The sequence below is a fragment of the Triplophysa rosa genome, linkage group LG19 (genome assembly GCF_024868665.1).
Source record: "Triplophysa rosa linkage group LG19, Trosa_1v2, whole genome shotgun sequence".
Taxonomy (NCBI): domain Eukaryota; kingdom Metazoa; phylum Chordata; class Actinopteri; order Cypriniformes; family Nemacheilidae; genus Triplophysa; species Triplophysa rosa.
Genome location: NC_079908.1, coordinates 7,277,004 through 7,293,201, shown reverse-complemented (window position 1 = coordinate 7,293,201; position 16,198 = coordinate 7,277,004). Strand labels below are relative to the sequence as shown.

The window sequence follows — 16,198 nt, the reverse complement described above, 5'->3', positions numbered from 1 at the left end:
CATAGAAGTAAACTTTTATTGAAAAAGAAAGAATCAGAAAGAGCTTTATTGCCAAGTATGTTTGCACATACAAGGAATTTGTTTTGGTGACAGGAGCATCCAGAACACAGAAACAGCAACAACAGGGCCTATGGGTATAAAAAATTAAGAAATACAATACAATAAACATAAGATAAAGATATAGAGAGTGTAAAGCTATGTATGTATGTAAATATGTACAAGTAAAAATAAGAATAGACTATTGTAGTACAAGGTATGTGCTATATACAGCAGAATGAAGGAAATATAATTTACAGGAAAAGTTGTATAAAAATAGATAGTGTATTATCTGGAGGATATAATTAATATTGCACTTAATTATGAGTTATTAATTGCAGGGTGTGTAAAAACATTTAACTGTTCAAGAGGTAGATGGCCTGAGGGAAGAAGCTGTTTTTGTGTCTGGTCTATTGTAGTCTTGCAAGTGAGAAAAAAACAGACTAGAAGCTTTTCTATGACTGATAGCATTTTAATGGTGGCTTCAATTCACTCCTGATCAATTTACTTCATTTACAAGTATTTGGCGGTTTTATTATTGACAGGTAAAAGCCTAAACCTTAAGTATGATGACCCAATTTTTTTCCTATGTATTTCCAAGAAAAAGAGCATAGTCTTTATATTCAGAACAATAGTCGTTTCAAAGCTGAATAAAAAATGTATGAGAATTAAAAGTCAAAGCTCTAAAACAGACAATTAATCGTCATAATCGCAACCATGTATTAGACAATTAATCGTCAGCCAAATTTCATTATCGTGACAGCCCTACGGGTACCTAGTAATTACACAGTTATGCAGTAAGCATATAGTATGCACATGTAAAACAGGATTGCAATAAAGTGCAACTGAATAATTACTATAATCATATACCATGGTATTTCCGTTGCTTAAAGGTTTGTCAAAAATGACATTTGTTACCTAGTCAAACACTGTTTGACAGTGATACAAATAAACAATTAAAAACTTTTTGTTGGTGTTTAATGAACAAAATTCTGTGGTGCTGGGTAGGGTTGCACCAGCCATTCGTAAGTTCTTTCTTAAATGTGAACGTAAAGTCCACACTAGAGGCTTAGTAACTATTAGGTATTTTGTAACTAAATCTGTATGTTATTCGGTGGCACCATTTGGTCTTAAGGCAGAACGTAGCTAGTAGTTCTTTTTTTATTATTTTTATTCATCAATAGGGTAAATTACAATATGTAAGTGTAGCTAGTAGTTTGTAAGCTCTCCATAACGCAATAATGCGTAGTCGCATAATATGACATTTACTTTCAATAGTCCAACAGCAGCCTTTGAATGCGTGAGGAAAAGTTGTGTTGAAATGTTGTGAATTTCAAAACGTTTTTGATTTAATCTTATTTTCTATAACATAATAACGGTAAAATTAAGTTTAATTAATACTAACTTTACCTAATTATGAATAACAATAGGTATTAAATATTTCAAATTAAACAAGATTAATAAACAAATGCTAATTAAAAACAATACAGCATAATAAAATCATAATAAATGACGTTATACGTGATTTCATTTGACTGCCAACAGTAGCAATGAAATAAAAAAAGATGATTTTATTTTGACATGCAGAACACAGGCAGATGGATACACACACGGAGGCGCGCTAGTTCAGTGAGTCTGCTAATTTATTCCTACAGTTACTCCTGACGGCAGGCTTCCGTAAATATAGTTTATAGTTTATACGTAACGTTACGTTACGCTTCAACTAAGTTGAATGGTGCAACTCAAAATATTTAGTAGAGCGTAAGTTGTAACTAGGCTAAGTTGTAACTTACGCACAGCTGGTGCAACCGGCCCCAGGTGCCCATATGCTGAATGTGTAGGCAACCAGTGTTGGGCAAGTTACTCTGAAAAAGTAATTAATTACTAGTTACTAATTACATATTCAATAGTGTAATTAGATTACTGTACAAATTACTCTCTGCAAAAAGTATTTAGTTACTTATTACTAATTACTTCCTATATACTACATCAACCTTGATTAGTTAAGTGATTCAAGGATAGACATGAAACGGCTCTTTTAATTAATTCACTAAATAATATAAACTACATAAAGTAGTATTATTTACTGACCAAAGTATTACAAATGTGAGAATTATACATTAAAGCACAGATTTTAAAGTTAGACTTTCAATTTTGATGTTAATTCCACTATTGCACACAAATATATTACACAAAGTATTGTTTAATTACATCAAAAGTAACTGTAATTAAATTACAGAAAAAATAAGAGTAATCCCTTACTTTACTTTCTCAAGTGAAAAGTAATTAAATTACAGTAACTAATTACTTAGTAACTAGTTACACCCAACACTGTAGGCAACTTATTAGGCTTGTTCGACTTGATGCTGCGCCGCAAGATCCGACAGGCGGGTAACATCAAAGTACCGCGAGAACGATTCGAAAAACCATAAATAGTTTGGTTTCGAATCGCTCTCGCGGTACTTTGATGTCATCCGCCTGTCGGATCCTGCGGCGCCGCATCCAAGTCGAACAAGGTTATAGTTTTGAAACATCACCCAGCTGATTGACCGTTAGGCACTATATAGATGTACAGTGATGTGAAACGTACTTTATTTTTTTGCATATAGACGGTTTCATCGGACTCACACACCAGGACCAGAGTTAACTTGCTCTGTGTTTGGTTATCGATTTGGCTATAGTGGCTATTATTTTAACATAATTTATATGATTAAATCATATTAATATTTTTCTGTATATTAATTGTAATAAATTATATCAAAACTACTAGATTCTTTGCGAGGGTCAACCGGAAGTTTCGTTTGAGCCACATAACGTTCATGTTGTTGCCGCTGAAACTGTCTGTTCTGATTTTCAAGCAGATTGTGTTTTTTTGAGCAGGTGGTAAAGCTAATAAAACAAATATTCAGTGTACATCATTTTTATTATCAGGGTGCACAGTTACATCAGACTAAGCAAAAAGGCATTCTTTTACAATTCATTGTCTATTCAAGCAACGGACCACAATAAATAATGCTTGTGTTCACCAAAGACCCTTTACCAAAGTTCAAAGACAAAGAAATTCAAAGGCAATTGCAAGCAGACAACTAATCCAGCAAAATAAACAGCAATGCTGTCATAAAAAAAGCAAACAAACAAGGACATGAAGTCATTACATGATTAGAATTGTTGCTTTGCCAATACCCAGTTTCCAAACTTTCTCTATGTGAAACATTTAAAAACATTCAATTTTAACTTATCAGATGGTCAATTGGTTTGTCAAAAAAGTTCTAAATGCATCAAATAGCAAACATGAGAAAAAATGACCATGTCAGGTTTTTGACATCATGCAGTCAAAACATTCATCATGCCTTGCATTATTCAACCAAATGAATATGAACTGAAAGAACCTTTATATGAAAGACGTATTTTGAAAAATATTAAAAAGCGCCAATAAATAAACCTTTGAATTAAGAGACAATTCTGAAAACAAGCAAAACAAAATAAATGGCAAAATAAAAAAACAACAGCGAGATGACACAATTGAAATGAGGCGACAAAGTAAATTGCAGTAAAAACACTGGCACACATGGGTTAATGTGGTTCCTGGTCTTACACAAACATGGATTGAATAAGTCTTCCAAAGAGGAATACATCATGCATCATGCCATAGCCACCAATCTAGCAAAAAGCTACACTTTAAGAAAGAAGGCAGTTCTCCCAAACAGAGAAACTCACAAAGAACCCAGGCATTTCATATATTAAACCTTTTAAACTGAACCCCTTCAAGTCATATAAAAGTTTGCCAATATAACGCAAGCAAAACCCAAGAACGCTTGCTTTGTTTACTGTACAGTTTGCTTATGAGCAAGTTAAAGGTTATGAACAACAGAGTACTGTAAATTATACCTGAAATAAAATCCATGGCTAGCACATCAGGAGGCAGAAAAAGACCAGGCGAAGGCATATAAAAGCAAGAACAAGGCATGATGACAAACAGTGATAAATCTGTAACAGTACTTTCCCAATAATAGTTTGTCACGTTTTGAGAACTGAGCAGAAACAACAGTGCAGTATTGGTTTAATACATGAACACTTTGGCAATTCAACTTTCCCCACAAACTGAAAACAATCAAAAATCAGTTACTTTCTTTTGTACAGTTGCAGTATTTACACAATTTGATGCCCGTCAAAATATTTGACATTTTGCATGTGCTTCTTAGAACACAAACACACACAAACATACACACTCGCTCTACATACGTGCACATGGCATTAATGATACCGCAGCAAAAAAAACCTAAAACCTTGTAAATATCTTATGTGCAATATCACAGGTGCTTCAAGTTGTGTGCGTATTAAAAATGAACTAAACTTTTGACCAATTCTTACATGTATTTCAGAGGTTAAGTGCTCATCGGGCCTCATTCATGAAACGCAGGCAGCACTGAAACATTCATTAAACCATTTTTGCAAACATTTTCAATTTAAATTCAATTTGATTGTTTTTAAACAATTTACACATATATTTGTTCTGCTTAAGTTTATAAATAATGATCTCACATCACCTACTGTGTATTTCCTTTGGTATTTCACTTACACTGCAGATTTGAAACGCATCATTTCTATCATTTCTGTAGTTTAGGACAAAGCCAAAAGGCATTGTTCTAACTGAAGCTAAAGCCAATAAATACCTTTATAATTTAAGCACCTTTACGTCTAATTTGGAGTGCCTATTCCAAAAATATTTCATGAAACAGCATTCAGTTTTGCACTAACCTATTGCTCTACGTCGCCACCTAGCAGTGAGTCTTCAGTAACTGTCAGTACTACACACAAACAGATGCCAGTCTCCCAAGCCAATCTCAAAATATTAGGCCTGGTGGTTTCCAGTTTACCACTAAGCATATATTACTGTACCTAACACAGAGCTGACAAAAGCTGCCAAGAGTGAAAAATAAATAATTTGGGTGCAAAACGGGTGTCTTAAAATACATCAAGCATGTACACAAATTCTCAAATAAACATACTCGTGGGCGAGTGATGTAGAAGAGATGAATGACACTGAAGGACAGAAGTCCCGCACACACAAACACACAGTCCAGCGAAGCGTCACAGACTTTCCGCTACAATGAAAGTTTCTTCAGCTGTTCAAAAGTCATGAAGAACTGAAACTCAAGTCAAGGACAGTACAGATTGTTATGGGCTATCCATACATTATTTAATCATTATCCATATATATTATTTACACACACATCAAGCTTGTGACTGGGCAAAAAGTAAGGAGAAAGTACCGAGATTAATGCAACACATCACATCAAAGTGCCTGATATACTGTACTAACTTCAGGTAACAATGTAAATGTTTATGGATAACTCAGAAACTCATTGTTTCTGGAATGCAAGAAGTCAATATTACTGATGTATACTTGGTGTATGACTGATATAACTTCATTTTGCATTGCACTGACCTCTAGTGGTTGGCCAATGCAAACATCAGAAAACTAAGAAACATATTCGCTTCCTGAAAGGATACAATGATGTTCCAGGGCCCCAGACGCAGCCAGTTGGGCCAGAAACCTTTGTAGAGGGCAAAGAAGCCCTCATTTTTCCAGGTCTGCATGAGTCCGTCTAAGGTGCCTTTATACAGCGGATTACCTGCGAGAACACGCTGATTCATCATTCGTGTCCTTACCACATCCACTGGGTTGGAAGCCAGTGCCCCTGCGAGACCACACGTGAAACTGGAACTACGTAGAAGAAACAAGGATTTTTGTTACTCATGATGTCAATGTCAAATCTTTCAAACACAACTGATCAAAACTGGTCTTCAGAGACTTACATGAAATGTGTTAACACAGTGTCTCCCATGAGGCCTGAATGAATCAAGTGCTTCTTGGAGATGTCATAGACGGGTAGCTCCACACCCACCACAATGGCCGCCCTTTGTGCTGTAGGAATGACACCCTGTAAAAACACACGAATATCTTAGGATCACACACTGCTGGATCGCTGTAACTTCTGTATGTTGACCCAGTAACCTAGTGAGCTGTCTCAATGCCTACACAGGCATCTGCATCAACTAACAAAGAACCTCATGACTGATCTGGGATAATCTACATTGGCAGCGAATGACAAACAGCACTCCACACAGGGAGCTCTGACTCACAGTTTATAACAATAAATCTAACAGTCAACCTCTGAGGAACAACGTGGGACCCTACATGGAATTAGTCACGATTGCACAAACATATACTGGGTCCAACAGATATTGTATTGTAACATAAATCGCAGAGTTAGTGCAAGGCAAGCATTTGTAGTTGAAAAAGTATATACATTTTTATTTACTTCAGAAAATGATCAAAATGGTAATCTTTTCACAGACAAATTGCCAAAGTGCCTTCTCTGTGATCAATCAAACTGTAGTTGTTTGGTTTTGTTTAAGCCATAATAATTAAAAAAATACAGCTAACTAACACAATAAAAACATGATTTTTGAAAAAACAGAGTTTTCCATTTTGGAACCAAACTCTTCAAATATAGTTAAGCAAGTAATTTTTGTTCGTTAGTAAATCGAAAGCTAAAAAATAGGCCTACTATTTGTCTTTAGCTAAATCATGGATGAATGCAAGAGTCCTAATCACCAGACTTAAGGTCAGATTCGAGAATAATGTTGTCTGCGACTGCTTCTAAACACAATTACTTTTATCAAAACTATTAACAGGAAAATACACAGTGCTTCAATAAACTTGATCGCTTGCCAACCTTTAAAACATGGCTGTGTGCACCTTCCGTGCTCGACATGCTGTTAACAGACTAACTCCAAACTTTCACCCGAACATTTATGTGCTTGTTTTTCTCAACAAAAAGATTGTAAACAATATAAACATTATGATCATATACCGACCTAAACGTTTATTTATGTTTTTTATAGAATTATGTGCATTATGCTTTAGGCCAGGAGTCTTCAGTAAACGTAAACGAACCCTCCTTACCAGCCGAGGTCCGGACAATTACATTTTTCATATCTGTATAATGGCATAACAATGTCTGACAACAATATAATGAAGGAAAATGTGCAAAATGCCCTAATCTCTAAACCTGCACTGAACATACATTCATTTCAACATTAACAACTTTAAAAGAAAACTAAAGTGTTGTTTTCTGCTGAACTGAGATTAACAAATAGCAGCATCAAGTTGTGACTGATCATCCTCTGATAACATTTCAGCTCTTCTTGTGGCTGTTGCAGCTGAAAGGGGGGTTTGTAGTTCATGTCTTTATTTTCCTTCTAAAAGTGTTTCACACACAGCATCCATGCGCTCTTTTACGATTTCCCCATCAGTAAAGGGCATGTTATGTTTTCCTAAGATCCACTGTATTCTTAGTGAACATTCATATGCAGGTTGTTGGGCGGTAAGTGAGTGAGGGAGGACCCGTGTAGATTGCTACTACTGGGCTTTGAGCTCATATATTTTCCGTGTCCTTACCTCGGACTGCTGCGGGTAAGTTTCTTCATATTGTCTATGTCTAGTTTCATAATGCCGTTTAAGGTTTCCACTTTTGACAACCGCAATAGACTCCGAGCAAATGAGACAAACCGGTCTCGTGCATCTTGATGCATGAAGAATAAATGCAAATCTCTCAACCCATTCATCTCGCAAAACATGGTTTTCAGCGTCAACTTTTGAAAAGGACATAGGCGTTCATTTATTTATTATGTCAAAAGGCTTTGAGGTCCGGACAGACGCATCTCGCGGTCCGCATTCGGACCGGAGTCCACTAGTTGGTGACCCCTGCTTTAGGCCCTATTAACAGGTTTTTCATTCGATCTGCGTGAGCTTATTCTGAAATGGTTACAAAATCTAAATGCTAAAAAACTTCTCAAACTTTGTTTAAAAAAACAATAAACTTAGTTTTTAACTCACATTTTTGTACATCATATTACAGAAAAATTATTATACCGTGCCTTTTGTATTGCAGTTAGGCTATGTTGCAAAAATACTGGGATGCCCATCCCGAGGTAGGGAGAGATTCCGCCAGGCCCAGATGAACGTCATATGCCCATCCACAACTAGAGATTACGCCAGCTACATCGGAAAATCCTGTGCTATCCTCCTGTGAGAGCCTACGGACTGACTTACCATCCCAGCTCCATCCAAGGCAATTCCATCACCACCCAAGAAAAAGGTGACCATCTGACCGGCCCAGCTCAGACAATTCCATCCCCAACCGAGAGCAAAGACGGACTACTTGTCACATTAATGCTAAATTTACAATACTTGGTATTTAATGCTAAACTTACATCACATGACAGCAGTTTGAAGTTATGGCTGCACTCAGTGACTTTGATTGGAGGTTGCTGGGTGGGTGTTTGTAGGGAGTGGGGGGGCTTGCTGGTTGTGGTTCGGGGCGTTTCATTGTTGGGACTGTGTGGGTCTGGTCTGGTTGGTCTTGTTTTGTGGTCGATGTCGGACAACAGAGGAATAAAGTTAATTATGCCATTACTATTTTTCCCTGGTTGTTCCTCTGTTGTCTGTTGTTGATCACGGAATGGGACCGGGTTGGACCTGCACGGTTTCGGCGGGTGGGGCTTCCTGGGTCGCGGCTCGTGGGCTCTCCCTGTTCTTCGTGGACGTTGCTCGGTGGCTTTGGTCGGGGTCACTGATTGCAGCTATGGCACGTCAGAGGAGATCTGGCCCTCCCGGCTGAGCCTGGTTTCTCCCGAGGTTTTTTTTTCTCCATTTATTTATCATTGGAGTTTGGGTTCCTCGCCACAGCAGTGCAGTGTTGGCTTGCTCACCGGGAGACTGCATTTATTTATTTATTAGATATTATTTATTATAATGATCTTGCTTGGTCTATAAACACCATGCACTGCGCTGTGTTTTACCTTTCTGTGTTTTTCCTATTTGCTCCTGTAAAGCTGCTTTGGAACAATGCACATTGTGAAAAGCGTTATATAAATAAAATTGAATTGAATTTTTTCATTAAGGTTGTGTAAATTTGCACCGAACAAGCCTGAACAATTTGCTTTTATTTATTTTCATATGACATTTTATATTTAGCTTATATTTAGCTTAGTCTCATTGGGCTATAGCCTACCTTGCGTTCTTTTGCCTCATTCCTCTTCGTTGTTCTGCATTTACCAATAAAAAAATATAAATAAAAGAATTTGTTTTAAAATTGACGTCTTTGTCATTTGAAAAAGGCAACAATATATGCTACAGAATAATAACAAAAAAAAAGAGATTATTTAGGTCTATTTGGCACTAAATAAAGGAAGGCAGTAATAATAACAAATTGTGCTATTTAGCCACATAAAAAAACACCACAGGGAAATATCCCTCACCGTGATCAACCCTATTTTCACGACGCACATAACATTACATTGCAGTATATTACATCAGGTGTCTTCACGGGATCTTCACGGGATGTGTGTGAACGCAATCACAGATTTCAGAAATCCCTGGCAGTGTGAATGAACAAAATCTAACGATCCCAGGACAAATTCCCGGACACATTTTCTGTGTATTTTCCAGGATCTCTGTGTGAAAAGGGCTTAGGTTTTGTAACTTTTGTAAGCGGTGTCTGGGTTTGATTTAAGAATTTGAAATGCAAATGGATGCAAATTCTGAAAAGGCCATTTTAATCGAGCTAGATGAATCACATATGAGCCCACATGGACTAGATGTATGAACAGGAGCACTCACCCTCCACAATCCTCGTGTGCCCTCTGTCTGGTAAATGTTGATGAAGTTGGACATCATACTGCCCTGTAACAGACTGCCTTGAGCCTGCATGCGAATCTGATGGAAATAAACAGCATGTCAGAGAAAAACAAACATGTTGTGAAAGCAATAACTAAAAAGGTTTGGCACGTCGATGTATTTATCCATTTACCTTCAGCACATCAGTGGGATTTGCCAAAGACGAGGACAGAACTCCAGACACCACCCCACAGAACACATTTATCACCATAGTCTCTTCTGAAAAAAGCAAAAACATCAGCCATTAGAATCAGAGGCACAGGAAAAACGTTAGAAAATAAGCAACACAACAAAAGCTGTTAAAATCAGAGTAGCGTAAAAACAAGATTCCTCAATCTTTACTTTGCAAAAACAAAAATAAACATTAATTTACTTCATATAAACTAAACTTTGTGATTTAAAAAGACGTTTGGGTAAAACCACATTCATTTGTTTTACTTTGAAGACCACTTTTTTTTACAGTTTACAGTTAACATTTTACAGTTAACTGTGAAAATCTAGATCTACATGTTTAGAACAGACCAAATCCAGGCTGGACTGGAACTAAAAAACAGCCCTGGACTTCTTGGTCAAGAGCGACCCTCTGTCTGTTCCGGGGTCCCCCTTCCATTCTTTCGCATTTCAGCCCACGTTTAGACCCGGCCTACCGGGAAAAGTCCCTATACACCTGATGACCAGTCCGCTAAATACATCAGCGCCTGGGGCCAGTTGCATGAACTAACTTAGCCGCTAAGTTAAGACTGTGTCTGACTAGCATTTAGTTAGGACTAATTAGTCTTTTCAGATTTCCATAAGACCAATCGACCTTTTTATGTAACTTTATGTAAATTATGTCCAGTCTTGAAGAAAAAAAAGGAGATGACTAACTTGCAAGACTAGTCTAAGCAGTTTATGCAACCGGCCCCTTGTCTTTACTGTATACAGCTACAATATTAAGGCCCTAACATATATAAAAGGATGCAGACGAGATTAGTATTAGTTTTCTGCTTAGATCTATGGATAATGCTATGACAAGGAGAAAAATGAAAATGTGGATGTAGTTTAGAACAGTAAATCCTTGATTGATATGACCAACTGTTAGTGTGGCCCGTTCATTTTGGCAGATGGACGTGCATTGGTACCCCCACACCAGGCAAAGTAAAGTCTGTATCAAAATAACCATTTGTAAAACAGTGGCTACATCCTTAAACAGCATTCATAGTGAAAGTACCAGCAAAAAAGACATCCGGACACTTAATGCCTGCTTAATACAATAAAAAATCCACTGCTGGTTCGCCTAGGACCTTTCTTTGAGTGGTTATGGCAGGAATTCAAGTAATATAGATGTTGTTTGTGGAGAAGAGATGATTCTGCTCCATGTCAGATGAAAATCCATTGGCGCCAGCTCCAGATAAGGTAATGCTCTGTCTGCCTGTCTGTTTGGCACCTTTTGTTTGGACCGCACATTAGTGATGGTGGTTACACTGTGTTTTGGAAATGTCTGGTATTGGTATAGCTAGCCTTCATTTTTGTTATAGTGGAACATTTTACTAAATCTCATTTTAGGTGTCAAGCCTAATTATGACTGGATTATGATAAATAAAGTTAAATTCTCTTGAAACAGCCATCTATATCTCAATCCCAACGTCCAAAATCACCTACTTCCATACTATACAGTAAGTGAAAATCAGTATTCTTACTGTATGACCCCACCCTGCAAAAAATTGGTACTGCTTTTCGCTAAAATGGGATTTAACTGTGGGTTACCCAGTGTAGTGCAACCGAATTCATATGTGAAAACTTTTTGATGTTAAGGGGAACATCTGAGCCGCCGCCTGTGATTTATCACCCAAAGCATTTGTTTACCAAATAATGATGCACAGAAAAAAGCAACAGTATGATGAAAAGATCCTGCAAACGCACCTTCAGGGTGGCTGACAAACAGATTCTTTAGCGTGTTGTATGTACCGATCTTGATCGTCCCGTAGGAAGCCTGCCGGAGGAGCGCAGGTGATATCCTAACAAATGCAGAAAAACATTTTAAGATAACTGGCAAGTATGCAGACTTGAGTTGAGTAGAAACCAAAACTGTATAGTATTAAATTAAATACATACTTCGTAATAGGACTGCTCGATTGTGACACAAATTATAATCATGATTAATTTGGCCAATATTGAGATCACAATTATTTAACAGCATTACTTATTAACTTTGTTAACCAATTAACAATGTATTTACTGATTAAAAAATAAAAGGCAAATAAAATGAAAAAAGTTAAAATAGATCAAATAAATCAAGTATAAACGCATACATAAAAATCAATAAGCTAAAAATCAATAAAATCAATTACATCAAGAGTCTGCCAGATGAATAAATGCAAATGAAAGTATAAATGCATACATTGAAAAAAAAAAACAAGATAAAAATAAAAAAATCCATTACATTGAAATAAATAAGATCACATAAATTGTGGCCTTCGAGAAATAACTAAAAAGTAAATCTGTTAATATTTACATTTATTCATTCAGCAGATGCTTTTATCCAAAGTGGCTTACAAATTTGTGGCAACAGAAAAGAAACTCCAGTGATTAACCATTAATGCATTGTTTATTAAAACTTTTGGCCATCGTTTTGTAAAACATTGTCATCTCTATTTTCAAAAAACAATTCGCAAATTTTGAAAATAATTATGAAATTCATGCAAACAATTTGTGCCTAACAATTGAGAAATTTTAACCATTTTCAATAAATGTGTAGTTTATTAGTTGGATAAGCGTGTAGTATGTTCTTGTATGTTACATGTACTGTAGTTGTCTTCAGTTTTTAAGGGATGGTCTTTTTTAAAAAGCTTTAACCTGACAAAAAAACAACAGCAAGTAACTAGTTACAAAATGTCTTGCCAAACACTGTCACATTAATATAAGAGATGATAGATTGAAAAACAAGATGTTCTCTTATGCACAAATAACCACCATCAAGTTCAACTTGAGCCATGCTATTCATGCCGGAGGGCCACTTTCACTTGACTCAGCCCGTTTACAGACCCAAGGAGATCATGTGTGTTCAATACCATCTATATTTAGTTTATTACACCCATCAGTTTTATTTAACACCCCGAAACCACAGCACAAGTTGTACAAATGTCCCCTTAACTGGAAACTTGATCCTGATATTAGCAGCCCTCAAGCAAAAATCCTTTCTTGTGAGAACATGCAAATCATTAGCTCTCACCCAGAGTATAATGCCCGGATGCCCTCTTCCTGGCCGATCCTGAACAAAGCGTGGAACATCCCCCTATAGCGGACCTCCATACAGTGGGTCTGCCCTTGAACCTGAAGCCGTGTTTTTGTAAGATCGATGGGGAAAGTACCTGTAGAATTCAAGCAGATTGCTTTTTAAACATTTGAATGCTTTATTGGTGTAGTTAAGTTACCCTAGCAATGACCTGCTTATGTTCAGAAGTGTCATCTAATATCATCAAATCCTGTGTTGTGCATTTGTTTTTGTGCACAGGACCCACTGCCTGATGGGGAATGTTGCTTGACGTGTTCTGTATGTTTTGTCACACTGTACATACAATGTTCTAACAATTAAGGCTATTTTACCACACCCCCAAAACTGGTCAAAAGTCTGTTCTAAAATCAGAGTCTAAAATATGCTAGTGTAAAAGTTGGACAGCTCTATGTTATTAATAATAACTATGATCATTTTTAACACTATACCAGTGACATTTTTTGGCGAGACATAAAGTACTAAGTAAAATCATACATTCATTAAATATGTAAGATTTATAAAAGATAAATGGGAGCACGTTTTTAAAAATGGAAGCTTGGACAGCTCTATATGACAATGCATTTCCAAATGGCAACTTGATATTAACATAAAAATATAAATTATTAGTAAAAACAACAAGGTTTGTTAGATTCTGCATTACTTTCACATTAACGCAACAATGTAACATCTGATGCCGACATAAAATACTTGTGCATTAAAACGTATCTGTCAATTCCGATAGATTTACTGTCAACTATTTTAATGATATCCGAAATTATTTTTAATATAGACGAAGATGCGAAAATAGCAGGTGCACAGACTCACCGAATTCTGCGACAATTGAGGCCATCCCCCCATAGACGAACGGCTTCCAGTTCAGATTTGCCATTTCTGTTGCGGCTCCTTCGACTTGATGGAGTCCTACTAAGAACAACAAAACCCCAAAATGGTAACAAATAAGATCTTTTAATCTCACATTGTACAACATAGCGCTGCCCGTCTGTATAACTGTGAGTCCTTTGAGATGCATAGACAAATGTGCACCGGAATAAGACGAGCCGCATTAAAGATTCATTGCGAGCGCCATCGGAAATTTGCGGAAAACCTATTGGTCGGAAACTGTGTCAATCATTTCATACGAGCTCAAGGTTGGTTGAAGTGACATACAGTTCCACCCATTTCCGTCGGAACGGAGGCTGAGTGACAGCAAGAAATGGGTCGCCTATTTTCTTCCAACCATTTCACATTGAACTTTTATGGTGGCTGTTTCAAACTAAAAACGAACATGATATATGCACCACCTGCACATATATGAATAAAATAAGTCAATGTCGTAAATGTAGCATCTGAAATCACCGCATCTGGTTCAGTCTTGTACATCTAGAGATCTAACGGCTTATAACTGTTAGCCAGTTAGAGGAGATCTACTCTTACAATTATAAAGTAGAACACTAATTTATCACAACGCTTCAGCCGCTATCGCCTTATGAATTCACATACCTGAGATCTGGTGCTTCGGCCACCTCTGTTACTTTATTTTTAACTCCATCGTTTCGACCACATGTCGGATTGTTGTACTTTTCTGAGCAAAACTCAAAGAGCGAGGGCAGCGCTTTCAGTTTCCCATCATGTGGTTCAAACAGGAACTCATCTCGCTACCGGAAGTTTCCTCCCGGAAGTTTACAAGGCTCTCAAAGACGATTTATATCAACTATTGGCCCTGTCCCAAATGGCGCACTCCGGTCTTGTGGACCTCCTCCGAGTCCACACTTGGTGACGTCAGGAAGTGCAGACCTATAGGGCACTAGGCACGAGTCCATAAGGGTACATGGGAGTGCTTTTTGGACAGACTTGAGGACATCACGCCGGAAAGAGCAAGCGGTGCTTTCTAATCACTCTCGCGGTACTTTGTTGTCATTCGCTGATCAGTCTGCGCAGCGCCGCGTGAAGTCGACCACTTGTTGTCCCATTGTTGTTATTTGGGACTGGAGCTGCCGGTTTTTATTGTACTGTATTTCATATGTTTGTATTTCATATGTTGATATGCCACCCGAGCATTATGCAATAGATACTTATGTTTGTAATGCATTCATTTGTCATGACGTCATGAATGTATATTTATTAATTTGTTTACACTATAGCCTACTTAATCTGCATAATGTGTTCTTAATATGCATATATGTTGTTATTTAATATTTCTCTATAATACAGAATCTGTGTTGTTCAGCTTTACAGAGTCCAGAGACAACTAGATATAAATCTACAACAAAACATGCTTATTACCTTAAGTAAGAAAATGCACTGCATTAAACGTTTTTATTCTTGAATATCTGGCTTAATAGAAAATAAATAAGCAATAATATGAATAAGTAACTAATTAATAAATTAATTTTGAATTTTATCAAAACATACATTTAAAAATGTATCCGTCATGTTTACGTATATGTCTGACATCCACGACACTCCTCCCATCCGTTCTGTGATTGGGCGTTCGCAAGGATTCCTGGGTAGAGGACTTCAGTGGAGTCTGCGTCAATGCGGGCTTGGTGAAGACCGTGTCGAGGGCACAAAGGAGGCGCTCGCGAGCAGACTTCTGAGCGCTAAAAAGACAAATGGGACACCTTACAGACTCGTAGACTTGGCGAGAACGCGCAATTTAAGTCCACGAGACCGCAAGTGCGCCATTTGGGACAGGGCCATTGTCACTATAAACGTATGGTTTCTATAGTTTAACTACAAGTACCATGTTACACTATGGTAAGATAAAGATTATAGAAGCGACAGCCCAACCTGTAATATTTATTTTACAAATTGTAAAAAAATAGTATCGATAGTTTTAAATATTTGAATAGGGTTGAGCCTTCATATACACATTTTAAACTACTTTTTTTATTTGGATTTTTTAATATATCATATTCTGACAGCCGTACTTAATAAATATAAAAAGTAGATGTACAAAATGCAAGACATGTACACAATATTTAGCAAGTTTATTTATTTTTTACACATTATGAATCACAATATATATGAGATTAAAGTCATTAGCACTCTTATCCCCATAAACAGGATCTATGTAAATTAAATACAGAAGAAAAAATACTGACTATTCAAATACTTTCTCACAAACTGAAATGTGAACTTAGTTTTGTTTGGTTAGTTTT

At 36.9% G+C, this 16,198-nt stretch overlaps 1 protein-coding gene across 3 annotated transcripts; it reads right to left on the bottom strand.

Moving 5' to 3' along the window:
- Nucleotides 1–2,922: 2,922 nt before the first annotated feature.
- slc25a14 (solute carrier family 25 member 14) lies at nt 2,923–14,887 on the bottom strand. 3 transcript variants are annotated; one of them, XM_057360775.1, is made up of 9 exons: nt 14,538–14,887; nt 13,863–13,958; nt 12,996–13,134; nt 11,687–11,781; nt 9,918–10,003; nt 9,728–9,823; nt 5,857–5,981; nt 5,551–5,764; nt 2,923–5,183 (listed from the first exon to the last, which is right to left on the bottom strand). In XM_057360775.1, exons 2-9 carry the CDS (start codon nt 13,924–13,926, stop codon nt 5,142–5,144), a joined length of 861 nt encoding a protein of 286 aa, XP_057216758.1. In that variant the 5' UTR covers nt 13,927–13,958; nt 14,538–14,887; the 3' UTR covers nt 2,923–5,141. The 3 variants fall into 3 exon arrangements, with proteins under 3 accessions (XP_057216758.1, XP_057216757.1, XP_057216756.1); XM_057360774.1 differs by having other exon boundaries at nt 13,863–13,961; nt 14,538–14,886; XM_057360773.1 differs by lacking the exon at nt 14,538–14,887 and having other exon boundaries at nt 13,863–14,102.
- Nucleotides 14,888–16,198: the final 1,311 nt, after the last annotated feature.

Excerpts from the sequence above, each read along its gene's own strand:
- slc25a14 (XM_057360773.1), bottom strand. The coding sequence starts at position 14,067 with ATGCATCTCAAAGGACTCACAGTTATACAGACGGGCAGCGCTATGTTG. Across the intron at positions 5,982-9,727 it reads GCACACGAGGATTGTGGAGG|GGTGTCATTCCTACAGCACA; the intron begins GTGAGTGCTCCT and ends GTGTTTTTACAG. Across the intron at positions 5,765-5,856 it reads ACTGTGTTAACACATTTCAT|TTCCAGTTTCACGTGTGGTC; the intron begins GTAAGTCTCTGA and ends TCTTCTACGTAG.